Here is a 22,714-nt window from a genome sequence, read left to right on the forward strand (position 1 = left end):
AACCCTAACCCCTCATCCTTGCTTAGTTTATTAGTGAATATCACTGGGTCTTGGATTGTTGGTTGCCCAGACACCGTCATCGTGACCACACAGATTCATACCATTTCAGCTCTACGTTTCCTTTCAAGCTGCTGTAAATGAAACCCAATACTTCCTTTAGAGGGGTCACAATTAAAGTTTCCAGGGACAAGTACAGGGAGTATCCCCGATGAGCCTGTGGAAGCATTTCAATTTGAACCAGATGAGAAACAGGAAGTGTTGACTCTGCAATAAGAGCAAACGACGACAACAGGACATTAACAAACGAGAACAAGACCGCAGTTTGAATGTTAGAGTGATTTTATTTGTTTTTGTGCTGCACAGTAGCCGAGTCCGTAAATTACAAGTTCTGAGTCAGAGAATTTAACATTTTAACATTTACTTGTCCAGCTGTCATGTGGCAGAAATGTTCCCATCACCTGTGACCTCATGTAGAAAATCTTAAGGACTGAATACACAAGCACATACAAAATCATCAGCAGTCAGTAGCTCCCATGTCTAACACACCCTCAGTCCTACAGTGTCTTTTTTCTCTTGGTGTTGGACTTTACTCCACCAGCCAGTCTCGAATATAAAAAACCGGCAAAGCAACAGAAAGAAAACGGTTATTTTTGAAGACATTTTTCCTCCTTTATCAGATTTTCGGTTGTTTTTCTGGACGAGCTTTATTGACCAATTAAAGTGCATCTCCACCCTCCATTCTAGAGCTTTTTTAGTTGTTGGTTTAGTTTAGATGTTGCAGCGTGGTTTGAGTCAGCATTTTTACCTCTTTTCTTTGGAAACCACACAAATTTCTTCTCCTAAAAACACATTCAGACGTCTCCCACAGATTACCTACCGAAGCCTGCAGGGGACAGTGTTTGCAGTTGTGTGTGAACAGAAGCCAGCAAGTGGAAGATGAGCCTGTGTGAAGGTGAAACATGGCAGGAGTATCTGTCACCTGTAGAGTGCAACCCCTCATTTTCTCTGGGTTTTACCAACTTTACCTTCAGGTTAGTTTACAAGTCTCTAATGAGTTGAATAATTTGTGGAAGGTTGAAAAAACATCTGTAGATAAACTGGTAATTCTCAGGTTTCAGGTTGTTCTAGCTGTTTTGTTTCTGCCCTGCACATCCTCAGAAGCAAACAGTGTTTGGAGATCTGTTTCTGCTCCAAAAGCATAGTTTTTTGGTAAATTTTAAAATAGCAAAAGTGTGTTGGTGGATGGGAAGTGAAAGATCACCAATTTAGATTTCTTCCCCATCACAGAGCAGCGTTACGTTTGCAGTGTTTCCATTGTATAACTGAAGCTTTTATAACAGCAATTCAGCAGCAGCAGCAGCAGCACTGTAACCTTGGCACACCAAGAACTTCCTCCTCCTACACACACACACACACACACACACACCCTCATCCTGTCTCAGCAAAGCTGCCTGTGCTGCCACCTCCCACACACATACTCTATTCATGACACACACACACAGACATTTTTTCTGACTGAAATATCCAGTAGCATAATTGACTTCCTACCTGCTGTAAATCACTGTCTACAAGCTGTCTGCTGCTGTATGTGTGTGTGTGTGTGTGTGTGTCTGTATATGTGTGTATCACAGTTCAGATTCGGTTCAGTTTGATTCATCTCTTTCACACACTTAGATGTAATTTCAGTCTTTTCTTCAGGACCTCTTCCCTCTGTCATTTCTGCCTCCTTATTCCCTCTCACGTATAATCTTCCACATCCAGACCTGCAGCGACGCATCAGCTGCACAGATGATTGACAGCACCAAATTAAAACAAAACACCGTCCCTTAAAACGACAGTCGGCAGTTTAAGTCGAAGCGTCGATGCTTTTACACTGAGCTCAGAAAAAAAGGAGTGTTAGCCAACGGTGTACTTTACTTCTATAACTGGTCATAATTCTCTGCTTGGGCGTTGCATTTGAAACTCAACTCTCTAACACTAGAAGCAGAAAGGGGGGACGGTGTAAAGAAAACATGGAGAGGCAGCTCGTCAAGCTCGCCTCATCTCAGAAATGTAACAGGGCAGCTTATGACTTAAAACCAATAAGAAATCTCCACATTTCATCTTCAAAACTTTACCCAACATGTAGGGAATTAAAGAAAAGCACGTTTATCAGGATTATGATGCTTTTTGAGCTTATATGAGCCGTGTATGAGATTGAGGTGGTTCTGTTTCCAGTCACATCGATAGCATCCTCTTCTGGATTCTTTAGGGCTCCGGATCAGTAAATTCACTAATCAAATGTTAAAGTCATTGATGTGAACTGATCAAAGACATTTATTCCATGAGTTCAGTCTAAGGACTAAATGCTGTATTAAATGCTGGTGTGTTTGGGTCTTGACAGAAACATTTAAAACTTGGACCAGTGTGCCAAACACAGGTGCTGAGGCCTAGAGATTTAACGTCCTTTCTTCCTCCCAAGGACTCACAACAAAGATGGATGATCTCTTTAAAATGTCTGTTTTATTACCTTCGTAAAAGAACGTTTCCAGCCCAAATTGGCTTTTTGTCAGATATCGAGGTATCAAAAGAGGAACAGGGGTCTGTGTTGTGAGTCCTTGGGAGGCAAAAACAGAAGATTACCAGTGTTTTGTTTTTGATTTTTAACAGGGTGATGATGATGATGATGATGATGCATTTTGGGTTTGGAGCTGTGAGGTTTTTATGAGCAAACAGGATTGAAAAGCTCGTAAATGGAGAAAAGTTTTTCATAAGTTTGCTTTTAAACTTATGTTTTTATCCAAAACATGCAAAAGTCTTTTCCACACATAATTGGCTGACATTATTCTCTCGGAGTCAGAGAAATGCTTGACTCTCTCTGTGTAAAAGAGGCAGAGAGGCTGATATTTGCACCCACGAGTGCTGGTGTGAAAATAGAGCAGATTCCAGTGCAGCTCCAGTAAAAGACAGAATGGGTTACGAGAGCATCTCACTGAAGCTCCACTGTAAGAGCTACACCTACACATGTAACCCTGAGGTGACGGCAACCGGCTCACTAGGACCTTCTCCAAAAGCTCTCTGGGAAATGTAGGTCGTGTGTAGCAGGAATAGAGGTAGAGGAGACGGGTTGAAGGAAAGTGGGAATAGAGAAGATGGTGTAGCTCTACCTTTGGATGGAAGGACTTGGACTTCCTCCAGCAGAACCACGACTTTTTAATTTCCTACATTAAAATGGATACAACTTTTACCTGGAGCAGGAGCCAAATATCATCCCAAACTACCAGTTTATCACTGTGGACCAGTAATAACATGTGCAGTGATCATTTCCCCACATTAACACGGACTTTGGCCAAATCTGGATGTGCAGATCATCCAATAAAAAGACTAATACTCCCAGGATGCTTTGGCACTTTATGACAGTTTCAGTTGAGTCTGATTGTGAGACTGAACCTGCACAGTAATGAACGCGCTAACGAAGTGGTGGAGGACGGTTGAAATATTTGGCTTTGATGCCAGTAAATGGATCAACTCCCAGTGCACACTTAAACACGCACGAGCTTCGGTCCAGTTTATTGTTCCAGTAACTTGTTGTCCCCTGAGGGTAAATCAGAGGTAGTGTTTTAATGGAGGTGTGTGTGGTTTTGGTCCAGTTGGGGCCAAACGGAGCAGAGCCAGAAAACAAACCCGGTGCCAGCTGCCCTGTGCCGGCCCTTCTCTCTCCCTCGCTCTCTGCGGCTGTGTAAAGTGGTTAATCACTGAATGGAAACCATTAGGAAGGTGTTTAAATAATTTACACAGCATCTGACCACCCAGAGCACCAGCACACCTCGCCTCCCGCTCCGAAATACGAACCCAGCCTTTGTTTGGTGTGTTTCTGATCCATGTACGCATCTATTGATATATGTGCAGTTTACCTGTGTGTTTGTTTTAACCTGATACCAACCAGTCTCATTTACAAAGGTTGCATCTCACTGGAAAACACACCTGTATGTCTTTGTTTCCTCACCTCTCACCTGCATCGTCCCCTTTTCTTTCTTCTTTGTCCTGTTTTCATCTTTTCCTTGTGTCCTTGTTCCCTCATTTGTGTCCTTTTCCATCTCGTTGGTTTTGGTTTCCTAATCTGTGCTGTTTTTATCTGTTGCTGTGCTCGTTTCCTCCACTGCATCCTTGTTTCCTTTCTTTATCTGTTGCTTCCTTATCTCTTTACTGTTTCCTTGCTCCTCTGTTTGTATCTTTCTTCCTCATCAGCTTTTTGTTTACCCTCCTGCATCCTTGTTTCCTCACCTAAGTCCTTTCCTTTTTCCTTGCTCTGTTGTGTCTTTGTTTCCTTGTATCTGTCCTTTAGTCTCCTACTTCATGTCCTGTGTCCTCGCTCCGCTCACTCAAGTGCACTTATTTAGTATTTATACTCCTTGTTCCCTTTTCTTTCTTTGGTTCCTCGTGTCTTTCTTGTGTCGGTCTCTTTGTGTTCATGCTCATGGTTTCATAGTTAGAAATGTGTTCTGCTTCGTATGCAAAGTGACCACACACACACACACACACACAAAGATATTTTCTGTCTGTTTTTGTGTCACAAGAATTTCAACCATTCCCCTTGGTATGCGGCACCCTGGTGGGCCAATTTAAGAATAACTAGCCAACCACACACGCACGCACACAGACACACACACAGACACATGCACACACACACAGTTATGCCAGAAGCCAACTCTGTCCTCGTATGGGTCTTTCATTGAAAGTAAATGAGAGGCTTATCTGCTGCATATCTGAACAAGACACTGTAGGAGAGAGGGATATTGGTGAGTGAGTGTGTGTCAGAGAGACGAATGCATCACATCCCTGCTCCAAAACGCACACACACACACACACACACACACACACACACTGATAATGATACAAGGATGGAAAGGGATTTGCACTAATGTTGATCTATTATCTTGTAGTTTTGGCAACGTTATTCCCGACTGTCATTCCAGTGAAGCTGGGTGAAATGAAGGAGAACGAGGGAGAGGGAGGGAGAGAGAGAGAGAGAGAGAGAGAGAGAGCGAGAGAGCGCCTTCGGCGCTTAGGACTGAACAACCACCCACACTTCATAGACCAACACACACACACACACACAGCCTTCTGTTCTCAGTGCACGGTTCATGCCCACACACTATTCATACCTTCAGGCTTCGGGCATATGTGTGTATGAGTGTACTTGTACATACCTGCATGCCCCTGACTTCGCTTGAGTCTCCAGTCCATAACTGTGCATGCACTCGTTTCCAGTGGCCTCAGTGCGTTTCTACTATGGAAGTTGTTTTTATTTAAAATATCCAGTTAATGTTTGAACTGATTTAGGTCATTTGTGTCAATTGTATTTTGTCAGATTTGTTGTATAGCTGCTTGTTTTTTCCTTAAACAGTTTACAAAGCTGTTCAAAGCAGTCCTTCCACACATGCTGATGGTTTCCATCAGATCTGACCCTGGTCGCAGCAGCACGACACCCACTGATGTATCATTACTTAAGTTATGTTCCCCATAGTCTTTACATTTGTTAGTTGGTCTTGTATTGTGTGTTGGCTGTACATGTACAGGTGCAGTAACTTATTTTTACCACTACCTGTGCATCTGCAAAAACACCAATAACCCTCTTTCAACATTTTCAGGATATGAGTAAATTATAGTAATAATAAATGGTCCAGCTCCAACCTGCAGATCCTTCTTTTATTGTTTGCTTGGTGCAGTTTACTTTGAGTTCAACGTGACCATAAACAAGTCAGTGGTTGTTCAGTGAGTTCACGGAGATGTTGTTCACTTCACCCTACAGCAGCCCATTGTGTGTGTTGAATGCAGTCACACACAGGAGAACTCAAGACAGCACCAATCAGTGCCTGCACACACAAAAGAAACTTAGACCAGGTCTGATATTCTAGGAAAAGCATGCAGTGGGTATAAAACACTACCTAGATCTATTTCCATGTCTCTGAAAGCTGAGCTGATCTCTGCTCCTTTATGTTAAGTAACTCTGGTTATTTAAAGCATTCGGATAAATCACTGTGTTCGACTGTTTGAGTGTCTGTGCGTTTCTATTTTTACCTCTGAGTGTAGCCTGTGAATGCACCTTGGGTTGACCTGCCCACAATTTGGGTCTTATCCTACCCTTTGCCAATGACCCCCACCCCCACCCCCACCCCAGGCACACACAGACATACACACACAGCCAGCACACACACTTCCTACGCTCACACACACATAAACAACACCGGTAGCGATGTCTCTTCCTACGCACAGGAACTGGGGCAGGTTGTGTCGGTGCTTGCATGAATAAAGCTTTATGTAAGCCATTCACTACATGCTCCCACTCACTCTGCAGACTGCAGCCATTCAACACTTTCTTACAAAACCACTTTGCATAAGGGTAAACTGGTGTTTAACCAAGATTGATCTGCATGCTTTAGGGTCAGAGTTAATTGCTGCCTTATTGTGGGTGTGTGAGTCAGGAGGTGGAAAACAGTAACTGCCGAGGTATGTGACGGCTTCAACAAGCTAGTTCCTCCTTTTGGCAGCAGGACTTACAGTAAGTGTCTACATTTTCAGGACTTCGTATCCAGAAATCAATACCCAGGGAGCTAAATGTGGCTGTTTGGGTTCGGAGAACAAAGAGGTTGAATTTTGTATTGAACTCTCACGTTGCTAAAGTCATCCTGGGTACGTATGAAAGTGGGTCAAACTGTGGCAGATATGGAAAAGATGGAAGCCACTGTAATAAAACAATGAAGTTACTACTGTTGAGTTAGCAACACTTCCATCTATGAGAAATCTAAAGATATGAGCCCTGATTCATTGAACTATCTGTTCTCTTATGGCTCAGTTCATTACAGGACTGACTGCCACAGTAAACCAGGGTGCAGGATTTCTTCCTCAGCCTCTTTATTGTTTATGCTCTTCCCATTACAAGTTATATATGAATGAACTGTTCGTCTGGCAGCCAGGAGATCCAGCACGTCATCCTGGATCAGGCCTAGACATGCAGAAATGTGAACATCACCCATTTAGAATCACAAATTAGGGATGAAAGAGGATGTTTTTAACACTAAATCTAACTCTGGCCTCATTTTGAATGAGTCTGTTACTGCACATCGTCATCTGTTGTTCTCTCCAGGCTGCAGGCGTCGAAGGACATAACCCATGACGCTTCAGCACTGCTGTGTTTCACCCTGAAGGGAATTATCCCACGTACACGACTGAATTGCTGAGTTTGAAAAGTGCTATACAAAGTCCAGCTTTACCTCCAAGTCATCACCACAGATTGTCTATATTTATTTCAGCTGACCCTCCTACTAACCATTAAGCATCACCCTGAGTTTGATGCTGGCCAAACTCAGTCCCCATTGTTTCTACCAGAGGAGTCAGTCCTTTGAGTTTCAGACCACATTCTTGAACTCTTAACACCATGGAAAACATAAAACCGACCCATGTCTGCGATAACGTTTCTAGTGTGTGTGTGTGTGAAACACAAGGAAACACAAAGTTAACGTTCCTGCTGCTAAGAATACAGCATGTTTTCCTCCACTGCTATTTTTAGATTTCACGTTGGGCCCCAAGACGCACACACACACACACACATACGCACACACACACACACACGTCACCGAGCCTTGCTTACCAGCACTGAGGCCACAGTGTGTGTTGCAATCAGAGTGTGAGGGAGGTTGTTTCAACCCTGAGATGAGGAAATACAAAGCAAAAATGCAACTTCAGCAAGTGTGTGTGTGTGTGTGTGTGTGTGTTTGCTTGCGCTGCTTCTTCTGCTGTCAGGTGTCGGTGTGGTTAAGAAACATTAAACAATGGAAACACACATACACACAGTGTTTGCAGTGCAGTTGCCTGCAATTAAAGTATCCACCTGTGTGTGTCTGTGTCTCTTTATTTGAGTGAATGTGTGTGTTGTTTGCTTTTTGACAGCGTACATATAAAGACAGATGAAACTGTGACAGCCAGAGAGAAAGGAAAGGTGCTAGCGATGATGGCATGCTCTTCGACTTGGCCTTCTTGGACGCCCACACACATTATGACACTCCGACGTCACTTCCCCTGTGCTATTTATAAGCCTTTGTGTCTTTTTAGGAACAGCGTGGGTTTGCTTTGCATCGGTGACTCACTGAGTGGAAGGAGGAGGGAGGGAGGAGGAAGGGGTGGAAAAGGCAAAAGCACAGATGGATTCCAGCGTGAAGAAACTAACTGAGCAATCAATGACATTTTCATTCTCACATCAGGCATGGTCTTGTCGGCTCACTGCTGCAGTGGTGTGTTGGCTTAGAAATCAAAATGTTACATCTTGTTGTAAATTCCTTCAGGGTTTGTTGTTCAAAACCAACTCATGGGACCAGGGAGACGTCAGGTTGATGTTCTGTCCCAGGACTGAATTTGATTGTTGTGTTAATTGAAGCTCTGGGGCAAAAAAAAATAATGTGTTGCTTCTCTCTTTTTGTTTTGTTGCAGGTCTTTTGGTGATAGAAGCGAATGACTGTTGACGGCAGACAAAGAGGCCATACAGCACTTTCACCTGAAGAAAAGTTAGTGCACACCCTTAGTTAATATTCATCATGGTTTAAATCTTCATGGACTATTTAAAGACCCTGTTAGCTGCTCTCCACAAGTCCACACCCATGTTCTTTCTTTCTCTCCACTCCAGATCACTCAAGGATCCTTCTGCCTTTACATGAACTGGACAGAAAAACTACGCACAACAACATTCGTGTGTTTACAAAATGGCAGGAGGAGAGGAACATTTCTGATGTTTTTGTGTGAAGCCTGCCTTTTACTACACTTTAAGTACTGTTGGCTCTACGGTCAGTCTGTCTAAGCGATGGATGGGGATTTCCTGTTTCTTTAAAATTGTTAGCAGCCCTGAAAGCTTCAGCTATCATGCCTGGTAGTTTGGGGACCTTGTAACGCTCCACAACCTGCCCTCCCGACCCCCGCCCACCCCCACCCCCCACCATCCCCTCTCTCCTCCTTATCCTAACTCATAGAGGAGCGTCACAAACATGGAGGCCCGTGAATCAGCTGTCTCTGGGCAGAAATGCTTGAACAAGGAACCAGTGAAGGAGAAGACCCCTCTGCAAAGAAAGTGGGCGTCCGAGCCCTCTGCCACCACCAAACGAAGCACTTTTGCTGACCCAGAGTCGAGACACCGCGAGAGTTTGCCGTGCGGTGCCACCGGGGGATCAGCACCTCAGCAGAAGTACGCAGTCACAGGGAATTCTGGAAAGCTGCTATCTGGACCCTCAGCATTTGGGGCCTTAGGAGGCCCACCATCTCAAGATCCACAAGGTCCCTTTGCTCAGGGGTTCCCCAGGGGATACTCCTACCAGCTGGGCCAGCCGTATCCTCAGCATCCCCAAACTGAACGCTTCCTCTCAGGAGCCAAACCCCAGCCAGGCCTCGAGGCTCATGCCTGGCCATTTGCTGGTCAGCTGCCCTCAGATGACCTTTACCCTGTAGGACATCCAGGACACACACACCCTCATGGGGCTGGGGCAGGGAGGTTTCCCCGCCAGAAATCTCCCAGTTTACCCAGTTCCTTCAGACAGTCTTCTCAGTCAGGCCCTGAGCCTGGAGAGGAGGGCTACAGCAAAAAAGAACAGAAGCCGAAGAAGCCTGGTAAGTACATCTGTCACTACTGTGGTCGAGCTTGTGCCAAGCCCAGCGTCCTGAAGAAGCACATCCGGTCACATACTGGAGAGAGGCCGTATCCATGTGTCCCGTGTGGCTTTTCCTTCAAAACCAAGAGCAACCTTTATAAGCATCGCAAGTCCCATGCTCATGCCATCAAGGCTGGACTCGTACCATTTTCAGAGCTAACCGTGGCCCGCAGCGGAGACATGGACCAGGCCTCACCAGGGGGCGAGGCCGAGGTCCACTCAGATGGAGAACAGAGCACTGACACAGATGAGGAAGGTGTGGAGGGCTCCACCATGCTGACGGACAAAGACAGCCCCGTCCCTCTTGAAGCTGACAAGAATGCAGGTCATTTTTACATCAACATTACACACCCTGATTAAAACGCATAAAGTCCTGCTCCTTAAAAGCTGCTCCAACTTGTCAGAAACCAAAACATTTTAGTTTAAGGACTCACTGTGTCTGCCCTGTGGCTGCTTCACCAAAACTCACTCAGTAGAGGCAACAAGTGTTGAGGTTTTTGATGGATAAACTATTTCTTGGTATGGAGTCGGTGACCTGAGTCTTAATCTGTGTTTTGTGCTTTACTGTCTTTCTCCCTGTATAGGTGGTGTGGAACCAGCATATGCAGATTCGGCTGAAGAGCTGCCCGTGGGGTCTATGAAAGTGCCTATCCTTATCGTCCCCAGGGCTGGTGGGGTCCCCTCCACAGGGATGGAGTGCCCACCCTTTCAGGACATAAAAGGGTCACATCACATGTTGGCATCACAGGCTGGTGGAAGAGCACATTCACTGGACGACTCCCCCACCATCAAGCAACGTTTGGCCCTGAGGCTGAATGAGAAAAAAGGCCAGGACTCTGACTTGATCATGTCCCAGTCCCTGAACCTCCTCAGTCCTCACAGCAAAGGCAGCACAGACTCTGGCTACTTTTCTCGCTCTGAGAGTGCAGAGCAGCAGATCAGCCCTCCAAATACTAATGTCAAGACGTACGAAGAGATCATGTTTGGTCGGACCTGGTACTACCGACCCAACTCCAGATCCAGACAGTCTATCACAGTGGGCATGGCGGGGCCAGACCCAGGCAGCCTGGCTAGCTTAAAGCAACCCGGTGCTATTCTGGACATGGGGAAGATAGCTGAGGATCATATCTGTTTCAGAGGGGATGTTGGGATCTCTGGAGATCCCAAACAGTATCCAACAGGACCCTGTCAAAGCAGTACAGGGCTTCTGGAGCCTCCATCAGACTCCGGGACCCTCATTAGGAGTAATTCCATGCCAACTTCCTCCCCTCCGAACCTCACTGTCCCCCCAGGGATTCGGGGCAGCCACTCCTTTGATGAGATGATGACATCTGATGACGTGTTTTACCCACCAGGGCTTCGTAGACTTCGAAGACAGGCTGCGTTTGAGCATTCAGCCAATGAAGCCCACGTAGGAGAGGCCGAGGGCTATGGACACATGCCCAAGAATTTAGTTTCATCTCTAGGTCTAAAGATTGGTGAGCGCAGCCCAGGAGTCCCAGAGCACATTGCCCACAGCCCATATGGTACTAAAGTTAGCATGTCAGAAATAGCCACAAGAAAAAGGAGGAAAGAGAAGAGTGTTGGGGATGAGGAGGACAGCCCTGGACAATGTGACAGTAGCTGTAGTGGTTCTGTGGAGATGATTGGGGACTATGAGTTTAAACAAAGTAGTCTCGATGGCTCAAGAGCCACCCTAACGGGTAAGGGCTCTCTCCACAGTGCCCACAGCCAGTCTGACAGCTTTGACACCTGTGCCAGCATGTGCTCTGAGGACATTGCATTGTTTCCTGACTCTGAGGGCAGGAAGGCAGCAGGGAATGTGATATCAGTCATCCAGCACACTAACTCCCTCAGCCGGCCAAATTCCTTTGAAAAGTCCGAGTCCTTTGAGCAGCCAGGATATCAGCCTTCAGATAAAGCTCCATCTAGCCAGTACTCTGAACAGTCCGACACAGAGATCTTCGAAGATGCTCTGAGTCCTGAATCCGCCCTGCTAAGGACAGAGAGCATGGAGCAGCAGCTGCAAAGCGACAGTGACCTGGCCTCCCTCTCGTCTTCCTCAGCTGCAGCCTCACCTGGTCAGCCTTATCACATGCCACACAAACTAGTCCGACAGCCCAACATCCAGGTTCCTGAGATCAGGGTGACAGAGGAGCCAGACAAGCCTGAGAAAGATACCGAAGCTCCACTGACCAAGGAGCCAGAGAAGCAGCAGCAGCAGCATGTTGAGGAGTTCCAGTTGCCACAGAGGAGTGACACGCTTTCCCAGATGCCATCGGAAAAACTCCCACCAAAGAAGAAGAGACTGCGCCTCGCAGATATGGAGCATTCATCTGGGGAATCAAGCTTTGAGTCGACCTGCACAAGTCTATCTCGCAGCCCCAGTCAGGAGAGCAACCTGTCCCACTCCTCATCCTTCTCCATGTCCTTCGACAGAGATGAAGGCCTGAAGACTGTCTCACCGACCAAACAGGTACCCTAACCCGTACTTTATCTGAACTACCTCTCCACCAGTATTACTATGGTTTTTGTGCCATATTCTGCTTGATCAGTAGATAGTTAATGTACTTTATGGCTCTAACATAGTTAGTTCATGTTTACGTAGCACCTGTCAAAGACAGCGTGCACACATTAGGTCTAAACAAAGTGGGAACAATCCTGCACAGCTTTAGTTGTGTTTCTGTACCAGGATGACTCAGGGGCCTCCGGTGGTGGAACGAAGCAGTCGGAGTTCCTGACCGTGCCTGGCAGTGGTCATTCCAGCCATCACCAGCAGAGGGAGATGAGGAGGTCTTCATCGGAGCAAGCACCCTGCACACTGCCCATGGAGTTGCCTGAAATGCGCAGCAAATCCTTCGACTACGGAAGCTTGTCCTCCCCCAGACAGGGAGAGCTGTACTCCAGTGCCTCTGCAATGAAGGAACGCCGTCGTGGATATCTGGTCCGACAGGTAGCGTCAAAAGCTGTCGTTCTTTAAAAAGTTGGACAAAGTGTCTGTCTGTTGTTCTCTAGTTTGAGCTTGTACAGTAGGTGCCCTGAGCTGCACGGTACAGACTGAGTGGGGCTCAGACAGGCACCACTAGAAACTCCACTGCTTCGTCCAAATTTCCTTACAGGGTATCAGCATTACATTGTGGCTGCACCCATTCTTAGGCCTGCACGCATAACTATAACAAAATGTCATTTCTTTGCAACTGACCCACTTCACTTCCCTGCTTTCATCTGACAGGCCTCACTGAGTGTTTATCCAGAGGCAGTCGCCCAAGAACCAGGAGGTGCTGAGATGTCAGTCAAACAGGAGAGTCTGGAACATGGGGTGTGGCCTGGACCGGTCGGATCCCCCCACAGCAGCAGTGATCACGCCAGCAGAACCAAGAGGGTTGGCAGCAGTACTGCTGGTAAGCCTTTCAACCACTCAGTTTAAATGTAGGACATGCTTCTCCACTCAGTAACCAGGGTTGCAGTATTTGGAGTTATACATGTCCAGTATGAAAATATGGGATGTCTTTTATTTCACAATAAACCATATAGAGAACTTTTTGTGTCTTATCTTCATGTGCAGGATCTCACCAGCATCACCAGTATCTTCTCCAGCAGAGTATCAGTGAGGACAGCCTGCAGGACGAGCCTCTCTATGGCAGGTATGAAAGTCTGTTTCCCTACACAACCTTTTATTCACATTTAGAAATATTTCAGTTCATGTTTGCCTTTAGTCCATAACAACTTCTCATTGTGCTTCTTTATGTATGCTTTTATATTCATCACAATAAGAAAAAGAACCTTTTCTCCAAAACAGGTCCCAGCAGCATCGCCTGCAGGCTCAGAGCTCATCGTCAGAGGGGGAACATCCATGTCATGAGGTCGTGAACAAGGAAGTAATCCAGCAGTACCAGGGTGGCCCCCCCTTCCTTTCCTTCCAGCAACCAAGTCTGTTTTGGAGTCAAGAGGCCGGACAGACGCCCAGACAGCAGCTCACCCTGCAGGCACAGCAGCAGCTCCAAAAACTCCACATCAGATCTCCAGGACACCCACCACACAAACAGCAGCCCCTCCACTCCCTGCAGCAAATCCATGACCAACAGCCACACGATGGAAAAGAAAACCCAGGCTCTCAGATGTATTCTGCCTCTTTTTCATCTCGCACCACTCCTCTGTCCCAGCAACAACAGCAGAACTTTGGCTCCCTCCCCTCCAAGCTGTCCCTCCCCAGCTCCACTGCTGCCCCCATGCTTCTGCAGCAGATCCAACCTGTCTTTGCCACCCAGAACCTGGTCTCCCAGTCGTCCCTGCCCGGTATGCTTGTTCCTGTGCGGATCCAAACCCATGTGCCATCGTTTGGTAGTGTGATGTACACCAGCGTTAGCCAGGTGATAGCTGCACATGGCGGTGCAGCACAGGGGATAGGCTCAGCCCGCCCAGGTGGTGCCGACAACAACAACGCGTCTCCTCCAGTCGGTGTTGCAGGTATCAGCAAACCACCTGGAGGAATCGGAGGAGATACAGGTGGAACACGTTTCAGCCTGTCACACTTCCTGGCACAGACTGATGGCACAATGCTGCAGTACCCACCCTGGAAGGTTCCAGATTCACTGCCAGAGCAACGCCTGAACACAGGAATCCCCCTGTCACTAACATCAGGCACCATATCCACCACAGACGCCTCAGGATCCGGCATCGGCGGCAGCAAGCGCATGCTTTCCCCTGCCAGCTCCCTGGAGCTCTTCATTGAGACCAAGCAGCAGAAAAGAGTGAAGGAGGAGAGGATGTATGGGCAGATTGTTAAGGAGATGAGTGCTGTGGAACTGAGTGGAACTGAAAGCAGTAACAAGCCTGACAAGAGGCACAGCAGAGCTGATCGAGCCGGTCTGAAGAGCGAAGGCTCCATGGATGATTCTGAAAGGATGTCCTCCTCTCCTCCGCTAGGCGACTTCCCTGTTGCCACAAAGATGGCCATTCCAGTCCGGTCCTCTGCCCCTCACCTTTCTGATGTGTCCTGGGCCGAGAGCTTCACCCCTCCTCTCCAGATTGTCACCAACCGTTCCCCGGTCTCAGGTGGCCGGGACTCCCCAGAGGACCTTGATGTGGATGATTCAGGCCCAGAGCCCAGCTCCAGTCCTCAGTCCATGGTCTCCTCCAATGATGCAGAAGGCTCTGAGAACACCAAGCAGCCAACACCCAGTAAAATCCCCGTCAGCATGCTGGTTCAGCTTACTGCCAATCGCAGTGCGGGATTGTCCGGAGGCGCGGGCCAGACTCTTCTACTCACAGATGTGGCTGATGTCCAGCAGTTTTTCCAGTTTCCCAGCCTGCGCACCATGAGCAGAGTCAGCTGGTGTTTCCTGAACTACACCAAACCCAACAGCGCCGAGGCTGCCTTGCGTAGCTCCGTCTACAATTCGTGGTGTGTGAGCTCATACAATCCCAATCCCCTGAACCTCAGCACCAAGGCTGCTCTAGCCCTGCTGAGGTCCAAGCAGAGGAGAAACACCGATTTGATGTACACACCAGCAGCCATGTCACCGCCCAGCTCTGGAAAACTGGTGTCGTCTGTGGCCTGGAAGCTGAGGTTTGATCAGGTATCAGGTTTATGACATTGTAACTCAAATATCAAAAACACCAGCACAGGAAGTGTCAAAAATGGTCCTGCTCTGTCCTTCATGCTGCTCCTCTTCTCCGCAGTTGAAGCCTGAGTTGATGCCGGTTGATGTCAGTAGTTTTGGGAGGAAGATGAAGGGAGTGGTGTCGTGGGACCGTTCAAAGGAGGAGCCGACAGAGAAGGAGGTCTCAGTCAAACAGCCGGCCACCGAACCAACCCGCATCAAGATCTTCGAAGGCGGGTAAGTCCAGCACACACACACACACACAGCTGAGTAATTTCTCAGCACATCCCCCCAGGGGGCTCAGTTACATCTAGACTTTGACAGTGATTGAGATCTGGGATTTCTAGAAGCTACAGATCAGGCTCCACATCTTAAAGCGATGAAAGTGATGGGTGAGTTGCAGGAAGTTTACGCTCTGTCTCTTATTCTTAACGGATGCAGTTTCATCCATCATAGTAGCACCTTTAATCAGAACTTTTCACAGCTGCTCGGTTCGCAGGAGCTTCACATGGGCAAACCAAGATTTTAACACTAAAAGGGGAAAAGGAAATAAATGGGCCGAACGGAGGAATGAGACCTGAGCCAAATAACAATAACAAGCACACGCAGAAGGAAAGTTTCAGAGGTGAAAAGAGATGAACCGAAGTCCTCACCTGAGGGACCAGGATAGCAGAAGCCTGGTCTCTTTCATTTGACTGAGGTTTAGGACCAATGAGAGAAAGGCAGCTCTGGACCTTAAATAAATAAAGACAGCAGATACCTGAGCTTCATTCAGAGCTGCTGCTCAGCTCTAATATAAATGAGACAACCGCAGCCTCAGACTCTGAAAACACTGAGTCTGATTATTTTTGTCTTCTTCTTAATCCGAACAGCTCAACATTCACCAAAACGAACCCTGATGACCTTTGCTTCATCAGGACATCGCGGCTAATCAGAAAATCTTATTAGGTATATGAAAAAAAGAAGACTTATCCTTTTACAACCGATTCTCTAGGCTTCATTTGTGCCGGTGAGAGTCAGGCCAAGAGCCTGGTAAACCCATCAGGGTTAACGACTTGAGCTGCATCGCTGTAATTGGATGTCGGCTTTGATAATTTTGCTCTTACGTTCATAGGCTGGTGTGAAGTGGAAACTGTCCCTCATTAGTCCTTAGCTGATGGGAGGACCCCATGAAAACACATGAGGAATTTTGTTGGCTCCAGAAAAGAAATGCCACCTCTCTAGAAAGACCAGGATTCAAACCTGAATGTTTTGGAAGTGAATGAAATGTGTCTGTATTGAAAAGCTGGAAGTGTTTACTCAGATCTTTGCTGTTTCTTTGATTTCTCGAGTATTTAAAGCATCACTTCTCTCATTTTTTAGATGTAACATTTGATATTTTAGCTTCTTTTGGGGCCGGTTTATAGGATATATACTGACTCAGACTGTGTTAGTGTTGGAAAAACCTTAAATAAGCCATACTGCTACTACGGATCTGGTGTGTGGTGATTTTCCATTTACCAGAAATGAGTTTTTCATTGTGCATTGTGTTTACACAGCAGCCACACTGGGATCTGATACAAACTGTGAGGCAATAAAAGGTTTTGTTTGATAGCGATGAAGCCAAGATCACCCTGTATTATTTATTACGATGTTCTAAAAGTCATATAAACTTTATTTTCCACATAGAAATCGCAGGAATTTGACCTGCAATGTATGTTAAATGGTCAAATAAAGCTGTTTGAGGGAGTTTAAGCTAGAAACCCCTGTAGTGTGAGACATTCCTGCTGCATCATAATGTTTTATAGTCTTACAGTAGAGCCAGTAAGACCAAGGTTACTGAAAGGAACAGACAGTGCATGCAAATACACACACACACACACACACACACACACACATACGGGGAGTTATTAAATGCAGCAGACAGTGAAGTAATTCTCTTTGTCCCCAAAGGAGACTTTAGAAGCAATAAGTGGATAAAAGCATACAAACAGGGCGAACAGAAAAAGTCACACACACATATACACACATTCTTAACCAGCATTTGGTACACAAAACACTGGAGAGCAAAGTAAGACAGGAAGGAAATCTATAAAGCGCAAGTTTTGGCAGAGCAAACAAATCCACTTTATGCCGACTTTATGCCTGCGTGCCTTGAAAGCGAATCTTCTTTATGATCTCACCGTGTGCTGCGAATAAAATAGAATAAAACAAAATCACCGTCATCGTAATTCATTTTCATAACGGGCTGCAGCTGTGCAAACGTCTCGGCTCGGACCGGCACTCAGAGGTGTTTCCCACCGTCTCCCCTCGCTGATGCAGACGGACTGTTTGATGTACCTGATACCTGACCTGCTCTAACACGAGGCCCTGAACTGCTCATTACCTACTGCTCCAGTCGCTGCAGACAGGACAGGAAACGACACAATTCCCAACTACTTTACCATGAAGAAAAGCTATTTTTTCACACAACGGACAACCTGAGTGTGATGCTTCTGCGGCAAAGAGAAGACAGACACGATTTCGCAACATTCGAATAGTGGTTGGTGGTAATTTCCCTCCACGACAGACAGACTCATGCAGACATGATCCTGCTGCCAAGTGTCCGCTATTTCACTCAAAGCCTCATCTGGGACAGAAAATCACATCTGACAGTGATGTTTAAAAATGTCTTGTAAAAGTATAAGAAGGACTGGAAGAAGGATTGTGGTTGTCTTTTTTTTAGACACAAAGGAGCAGCTTAAAGACCATGAGCACAAAACCAGAGGTGGAATAGTGCACTGGTTCCTATTTTAGTCTGTAACCCCCTTGACCAGGTCAACTGATGTGGGATTTACTGTCCCAGTTTAACCTGCCGAGTTTGTAGAGCAGGTAAATTAGAAGAACAGCTGGAAAACCTAGACACTGCTCAGATAGGCCTATTAAAACTATGTGTTGAAGTTATGGGTTTGTGTTTTTTCTCTGAAATATCAATGCTGGTCTAATAAAATCCAGTATCAGGATTTACTGTGGGGGCCCAGAAACACGGCATGAGACTCCAGCTACAGGAACCCATCAGTGGAAATCCAGTGATGCATATTTTTATACAAATGTTCAGAGGTTGTCCTACATGTGCAGCAGCTCTGATGCTCACAGCTGTAACCCATGATTTCAGCTGGACTTAGGCAGAACCTGTAGAATCCCTGTCCCAGTACCAGCTGCAGGGCTGCTGCCCCTGACCTCTGACCCCTGTATATGTGGAGAGGCATATACAGTATGCAGTACAGTCTAAAACTGTTTTTTTCATGTGTGTCTATGTTCTACATAAAGAAAGGAAGATGAAACTCCCCTGTTCTTTCTTGCAGGTATAAATCCAATGAGGACTATGTTTATGTCCGTGGTCGCGGTCGGGGGAAATACATCTGCGAAGAGTGTGGCATCCGCTGTAAGAAGCCCAGCATGCTGAAGAAACACATCCGAACGCACACCGACGTCCGACCCTACGTCTGCAAGTTCTGCAACTTTGCATTCAAGACGAAAGGTGAGTTTTCTGTTATTTATCTTCGCACCGTCCTTAAAGCGTTCTGAATTCAGAGGCACAGACTTTTCGAAGCCTGAAAACTTTCCATCCAACTCCTGTGACCATTAGACAAATTTTAAAAGCAGATTTTTGTAGGAAAATCAACACCGATGCTGTTTTTCACTGGGTTGATGATTTAAATCCCAAAATTCAGACGTGAGCACTTAAATGAATGAATAAAACATGCGGAGCGGCTGTTTTCTGCGGCTGCGGTCAGACGGGAACCACCATCGTATCAGAGGTCGAAGATGCTGACTCGCTGATATCCAGCCTTTAATAAAAAGCCATTATCTGCCTGATACATTTTCAAAGCAGCATACACAGTGTACTGTACACATCTGAGTGCAGCAGAGTTCAGACCAGGTTGAGTAATTTTGTCATTAAATGACATTATGTATAAATTATGTATAATTTGTAAATTATAATTCTGTGGTCTCGCTCTTTCCTTTCACTCTCTTTCTAATAACTTTTGTGTTGATGCAGCCAAACAAGCTCTGGTCTCCAGGAAGACAAGTTGAATGGTGATTAAATGTGTGTGTGTGTGTTTTGTAGGAAACTTGACGAAGCACATGAAGTCTAAGGCTCATATGAAAAAATGTCTGGAGCTGGGAGTCTCCATGTCTTCGGTTGAGGACACCGAGGCAGATGAAGGAGGTAGGAGGCCATAACCTAAACCATACTCTCTCTCTCTCACACACACACACACACACACACACGCACACTCCAGGAGCTGCAGTGACGTCCGGCCATCTCGTTGGACTGCCCGCTGTGTTTTGGCTCGGTGCGGTTGCACAGGGACAGTCGGTGTAATGGAAAGCAGAGCTGAGCCCTGACAGCCAGGACTCATGTCAGCCACACTTCACACTCAAGCCACCTTAAACAAAAAATCCTAGAGGAAAGTCCCTTATTCCATTAAAACTTTCCCATGAAGATCTCCAGGAACAATTTTAAAGCCACAATTTTATTTTCCTCGACTTTCACAGAAATAGCAACAAATATTTGCTGCTTGCCTGCGACTGCCTCCAGCACGGCGGGGTTCATGAGTTAAAGCCAAGGCCTTCGCCATCCCATTAATCAGCTGATATGGAAATAATCTGAAAATGATTCCTGGGGACGATGTTGTGGGCTGAGGGGGATGAATGTGATTTCCCATGAAATATTCACAAATAATAAATTCTCTTCAGCTGTCTCTCGAGGCTGTGACAGAGTCTGAACAGATGAGTGGGGTTCGGCGTCCCGTTAATCTTTTGATGACTTAATAATGAAGCAGAAAATCAGTGGATTTATTTTTATGTTCTTCGCAGGTTTTTACTATTAACACCAGCGAAGTTTTCCATTGTCTTTGTGGTCTGGTCTCTAAACATCTGGGGGGGTGGGGTTATGGAAACAGGATCAGGGAGTGTTAGTTTGTTAGACATGTTCTCTACTTTCATCTTCATGATTTTTCATGTCACTGGTGAGCTTTGAAATAAAATCCACCAAATAATAAATACAAAATATGCTTCAGGATTATTGAAGCATATTGTGAGCCCAGTGCTAGAATTAATAGTGCGAAGCTCGTTTAGGGCGTCATCTCATTGGCCGGTGATCATGTGACGTTTTTCCGTATTTGTTTGAACAGGTGGGTCAGAATAGACATGGAGGTCGTTCAAACTCAAACCAAGTCCTGTTGAAGTGGATGAATGAAGTCGTTACCGTCATGTTTCTCCACCGTTTGACTGGTGGTAATTTCCCAGCATGTGTGACCGCCAAATTAAATTTTACTTCAACTGGCTGCTGGTGTGTGTGTTGGCTCGGTGTTTAATTGGGACACAAGCCCACACATGCACAGGGATTTTTGGGAAAGAGAAAGCTTCAGAAAGTCCGTCTGTGGGTTCACATAAACATCTGTGGTTTGTGAAAAACGGTTGTATATAAGAAGCTAACTGGAAAAGTAGTCCAGTGTTAGTGGATGTGATTTCTGCTCAGAGCAGTTGTCTAAATATAATGCATTAACTCCAAAACGGCTGCTTCTCTACGCCGCGTCTTGAAAAAGTCTGCAAGGAGCAAATAAAAGTCACAGAAAAATATTAAAGAGCAAAGAGCTTTTGGGTGATAATATAAATCATTAGAACATTTTTAGATTTTGATTTAGAGCCAGAGGAACTTTAGTGAACTCAGAACAAGTTTAGAGATTAATGTGCATCTTTGACTCACAGAAACAAACTGAGTTATCAGCCAATCTGCTACTTTCTACAGTAAAGTCAAACCCAAAGTGATGGTTGGTGACCTGCCAACAGTAACTTGTGCAGCTACCGTCCAATCAGACGGTGCCAACGTCTGGCTGCAGTCCATCGTGCAGAAAACCCAAAGTGTGTTGGGTCTTGTCTCAAATAACTTTGTTTTATTGTGTTTTATGGTTTGTTGGTCCGAGCTGGTGGGAATGTGGTTTCAGTGGTATTTGATTCCACGTCTGAACTAAACTCTGTTGCCACAAATTAATACAAACCTGGTGTTTCTGTCTCTGGTTCTTCTCCTCCTCTTCTTCCTCCTCCTCTTCTTCCTCCTCTGTTTTTTTTTTTTTAATTTGCTTCCTTTTTTATCTTCCCGTCCTGTTTCCTCTGCCTTCCTCAATTTCTCTTTTCTCCTCTTCTTCTTGTTCATCCTCTGCTTTTTGCTTTCTCTTCTAGACGTCGGCGAGGAAGGTCAGAGGTCTGCGGAAAAGCTTTCCAGAGGAGGGATGACAGATCATCAGTTTTCAGATGCGGACGACTCAGAGGGGGGAGAGGAAGATGGCGATGAGGTGGATGATGAGGATGATGAAGAGGACGACTATGACGGCGACTCGACTCCAAAGACCCGTTCACGCTCCACCAGCCCGCAGCCTTACGGCCTGCCCTCCCTGTCCGTCACCGCTGTGGCCGCCTCCCACCCTGCTCCTCACCTGTCCCATCACTCAGCGTCCGACCTGCCGGGAAACACCAACAAGCCTCCGCTCTTTGGCTACTTCACCACCGTGCCCAGTATCCAGATCACGCCACAGGCTCCACCCAGCGACCTGGCTGGGCAAGAGCACAGTCAGGCAGAGTACCATCGAGGCCTGCAGAGGACACCGGGTAGCAGGCTGATGGTTCCACCTTCCTCCTCCATGGACGAAGACCTTCCAATCCCCTCCCCAGACCTCTCCTCCTCCTCCTCCCGCCTGTCCTCACCTGGGCTGGACCACTCCGGCTGCCCGTCCCCTATCTCACCTTCCTCCTCACCTTCGGCCCGCCGGTACCTCTCCCCACGTCGTGACCTCTCGCCACGTGCCAGACACCTCTCTCCCCGGCGGGATATCTCTCCTCTGCGTCACATCTCCCCCAAGAGAGACCTCGGGGTGTCGGGGGGATACCGGCGAGACCTGTCCCCCAGGAGGGGACACCTCTCGCTGCTCTCCCCTCTGTCTCGACCCACCTCTCCCGCAGGAAGAGACTTTAAACGTGACCTTTCACCACGAGGCCGCAACAGGGGGATGATCCGGCCAGTTTCTCCTCGCCGAGGGCTCTCCCAACATCTCCACCTCCAAAGGTAAGACAAGGGGAGGGTCACCTGAGTTATTTTTATTAATTAGTAATTGGTTATGTCACTTTTATAGTGACTGTTAATCTGATCAGACTGGTCCTTTACATGTGTTTAAAGTTGCTATAATGCATATCAATATAATAACAGTGCATCATATGACATAGTGTCGATGACTCCCTGCAGCTTTTTGAAGCTCAACAGCAAGTTTCAGATCGTTGTTTAGTGCCCAGACCAGAGCTGTGCTGTACGTTGGTGCAGTGTTGATGTTGGCTGCAGCAGAAAAAAGCAGTTTTCAGCAAAAACAGTTGTAAAAACCAGCGTCCACTGCAGCAAACAGCAGACAGACACAGTCGGAGACG

At 46.6% G+C, this 22,714-nt stretch overlaps 1 protein-coding gene across 13 annotated transcripts in view; it reads left to right on the forward strand.

Annotated features, from left to right (window-relative positions):
• The window catches only part of hivep2a (HIVEP zinc finger 2a), an 81,988-nt gene that overhangs the window by 54,055 nt on the left and 5,219 nt on the right, over positions 1-22,714 (forward strand). For 6 of the 13 annotated variants that reach the window (XM_026318016.1, XM_026318023.1, XM_026318018.1 and 3 more), the window contains 11 exons: positions 8,467-8,540; positions 8,660-9,996; positions 10,256-12,147; positions 12,364-12,624; positions 12,904-13,072; positions 13,237-13,315; positions 13,471-15,250; positions 15,354-15,511; positions 18,598-18,773; positions 19,365-19,466; positions 21,482-22,361. In XM_026318016.1, coding sequence (XP_026173801.1) covers positions 9,015-9,996; positions 10,256-12,147; positions 12,364-12,624; positions 12,904-13,072; positions 13,237-13,315; positions 13,471-15,250; positions 15,354-15,511; positions 18,598-18,773; positions 19,365-19,466; positions 21,482-22,361 — 6,479 coding nt within the window. In that variant the 5' untranslated portion in view covers positions 8,467-8,540; positions 8,660-9,014. Of the gene's footprint in view, positions 1-8,191; positions 8,271-8,466; positions 8,541-8,659; positions 9,997-10,255; positions 12,148-12,363; positions 12,625-12,903; positions 13,073-13,236; positions 13,316-13,470; positions 15,251-15,353; positions 15,512-18,597; positions 18,774-19,364; positions 19,467-21,481; positions 22,362-22,714 lie in introns of those variants that run through there. The other 7 variants (XM_026318027.1, XM_026318028.1, XM_026318026.2 and 4 more) reach the window with 6 other exon arrangements.

Source organism: Mastacembelus armatus, chromosome 24, assembly GCF_900324485.2.
Source record: "Mastacembelus armatus chromosome 24, fMasArm1.2, whole genome shotgun sequence".
In the NCBI taxonomy this organism is placed as follows: Eukaryota; Metazoa; Chordata; class Actinopteri; order Synbranchiformes; family Mastacembelidae; genus Mastacembelus; species Mastacembelus armatus.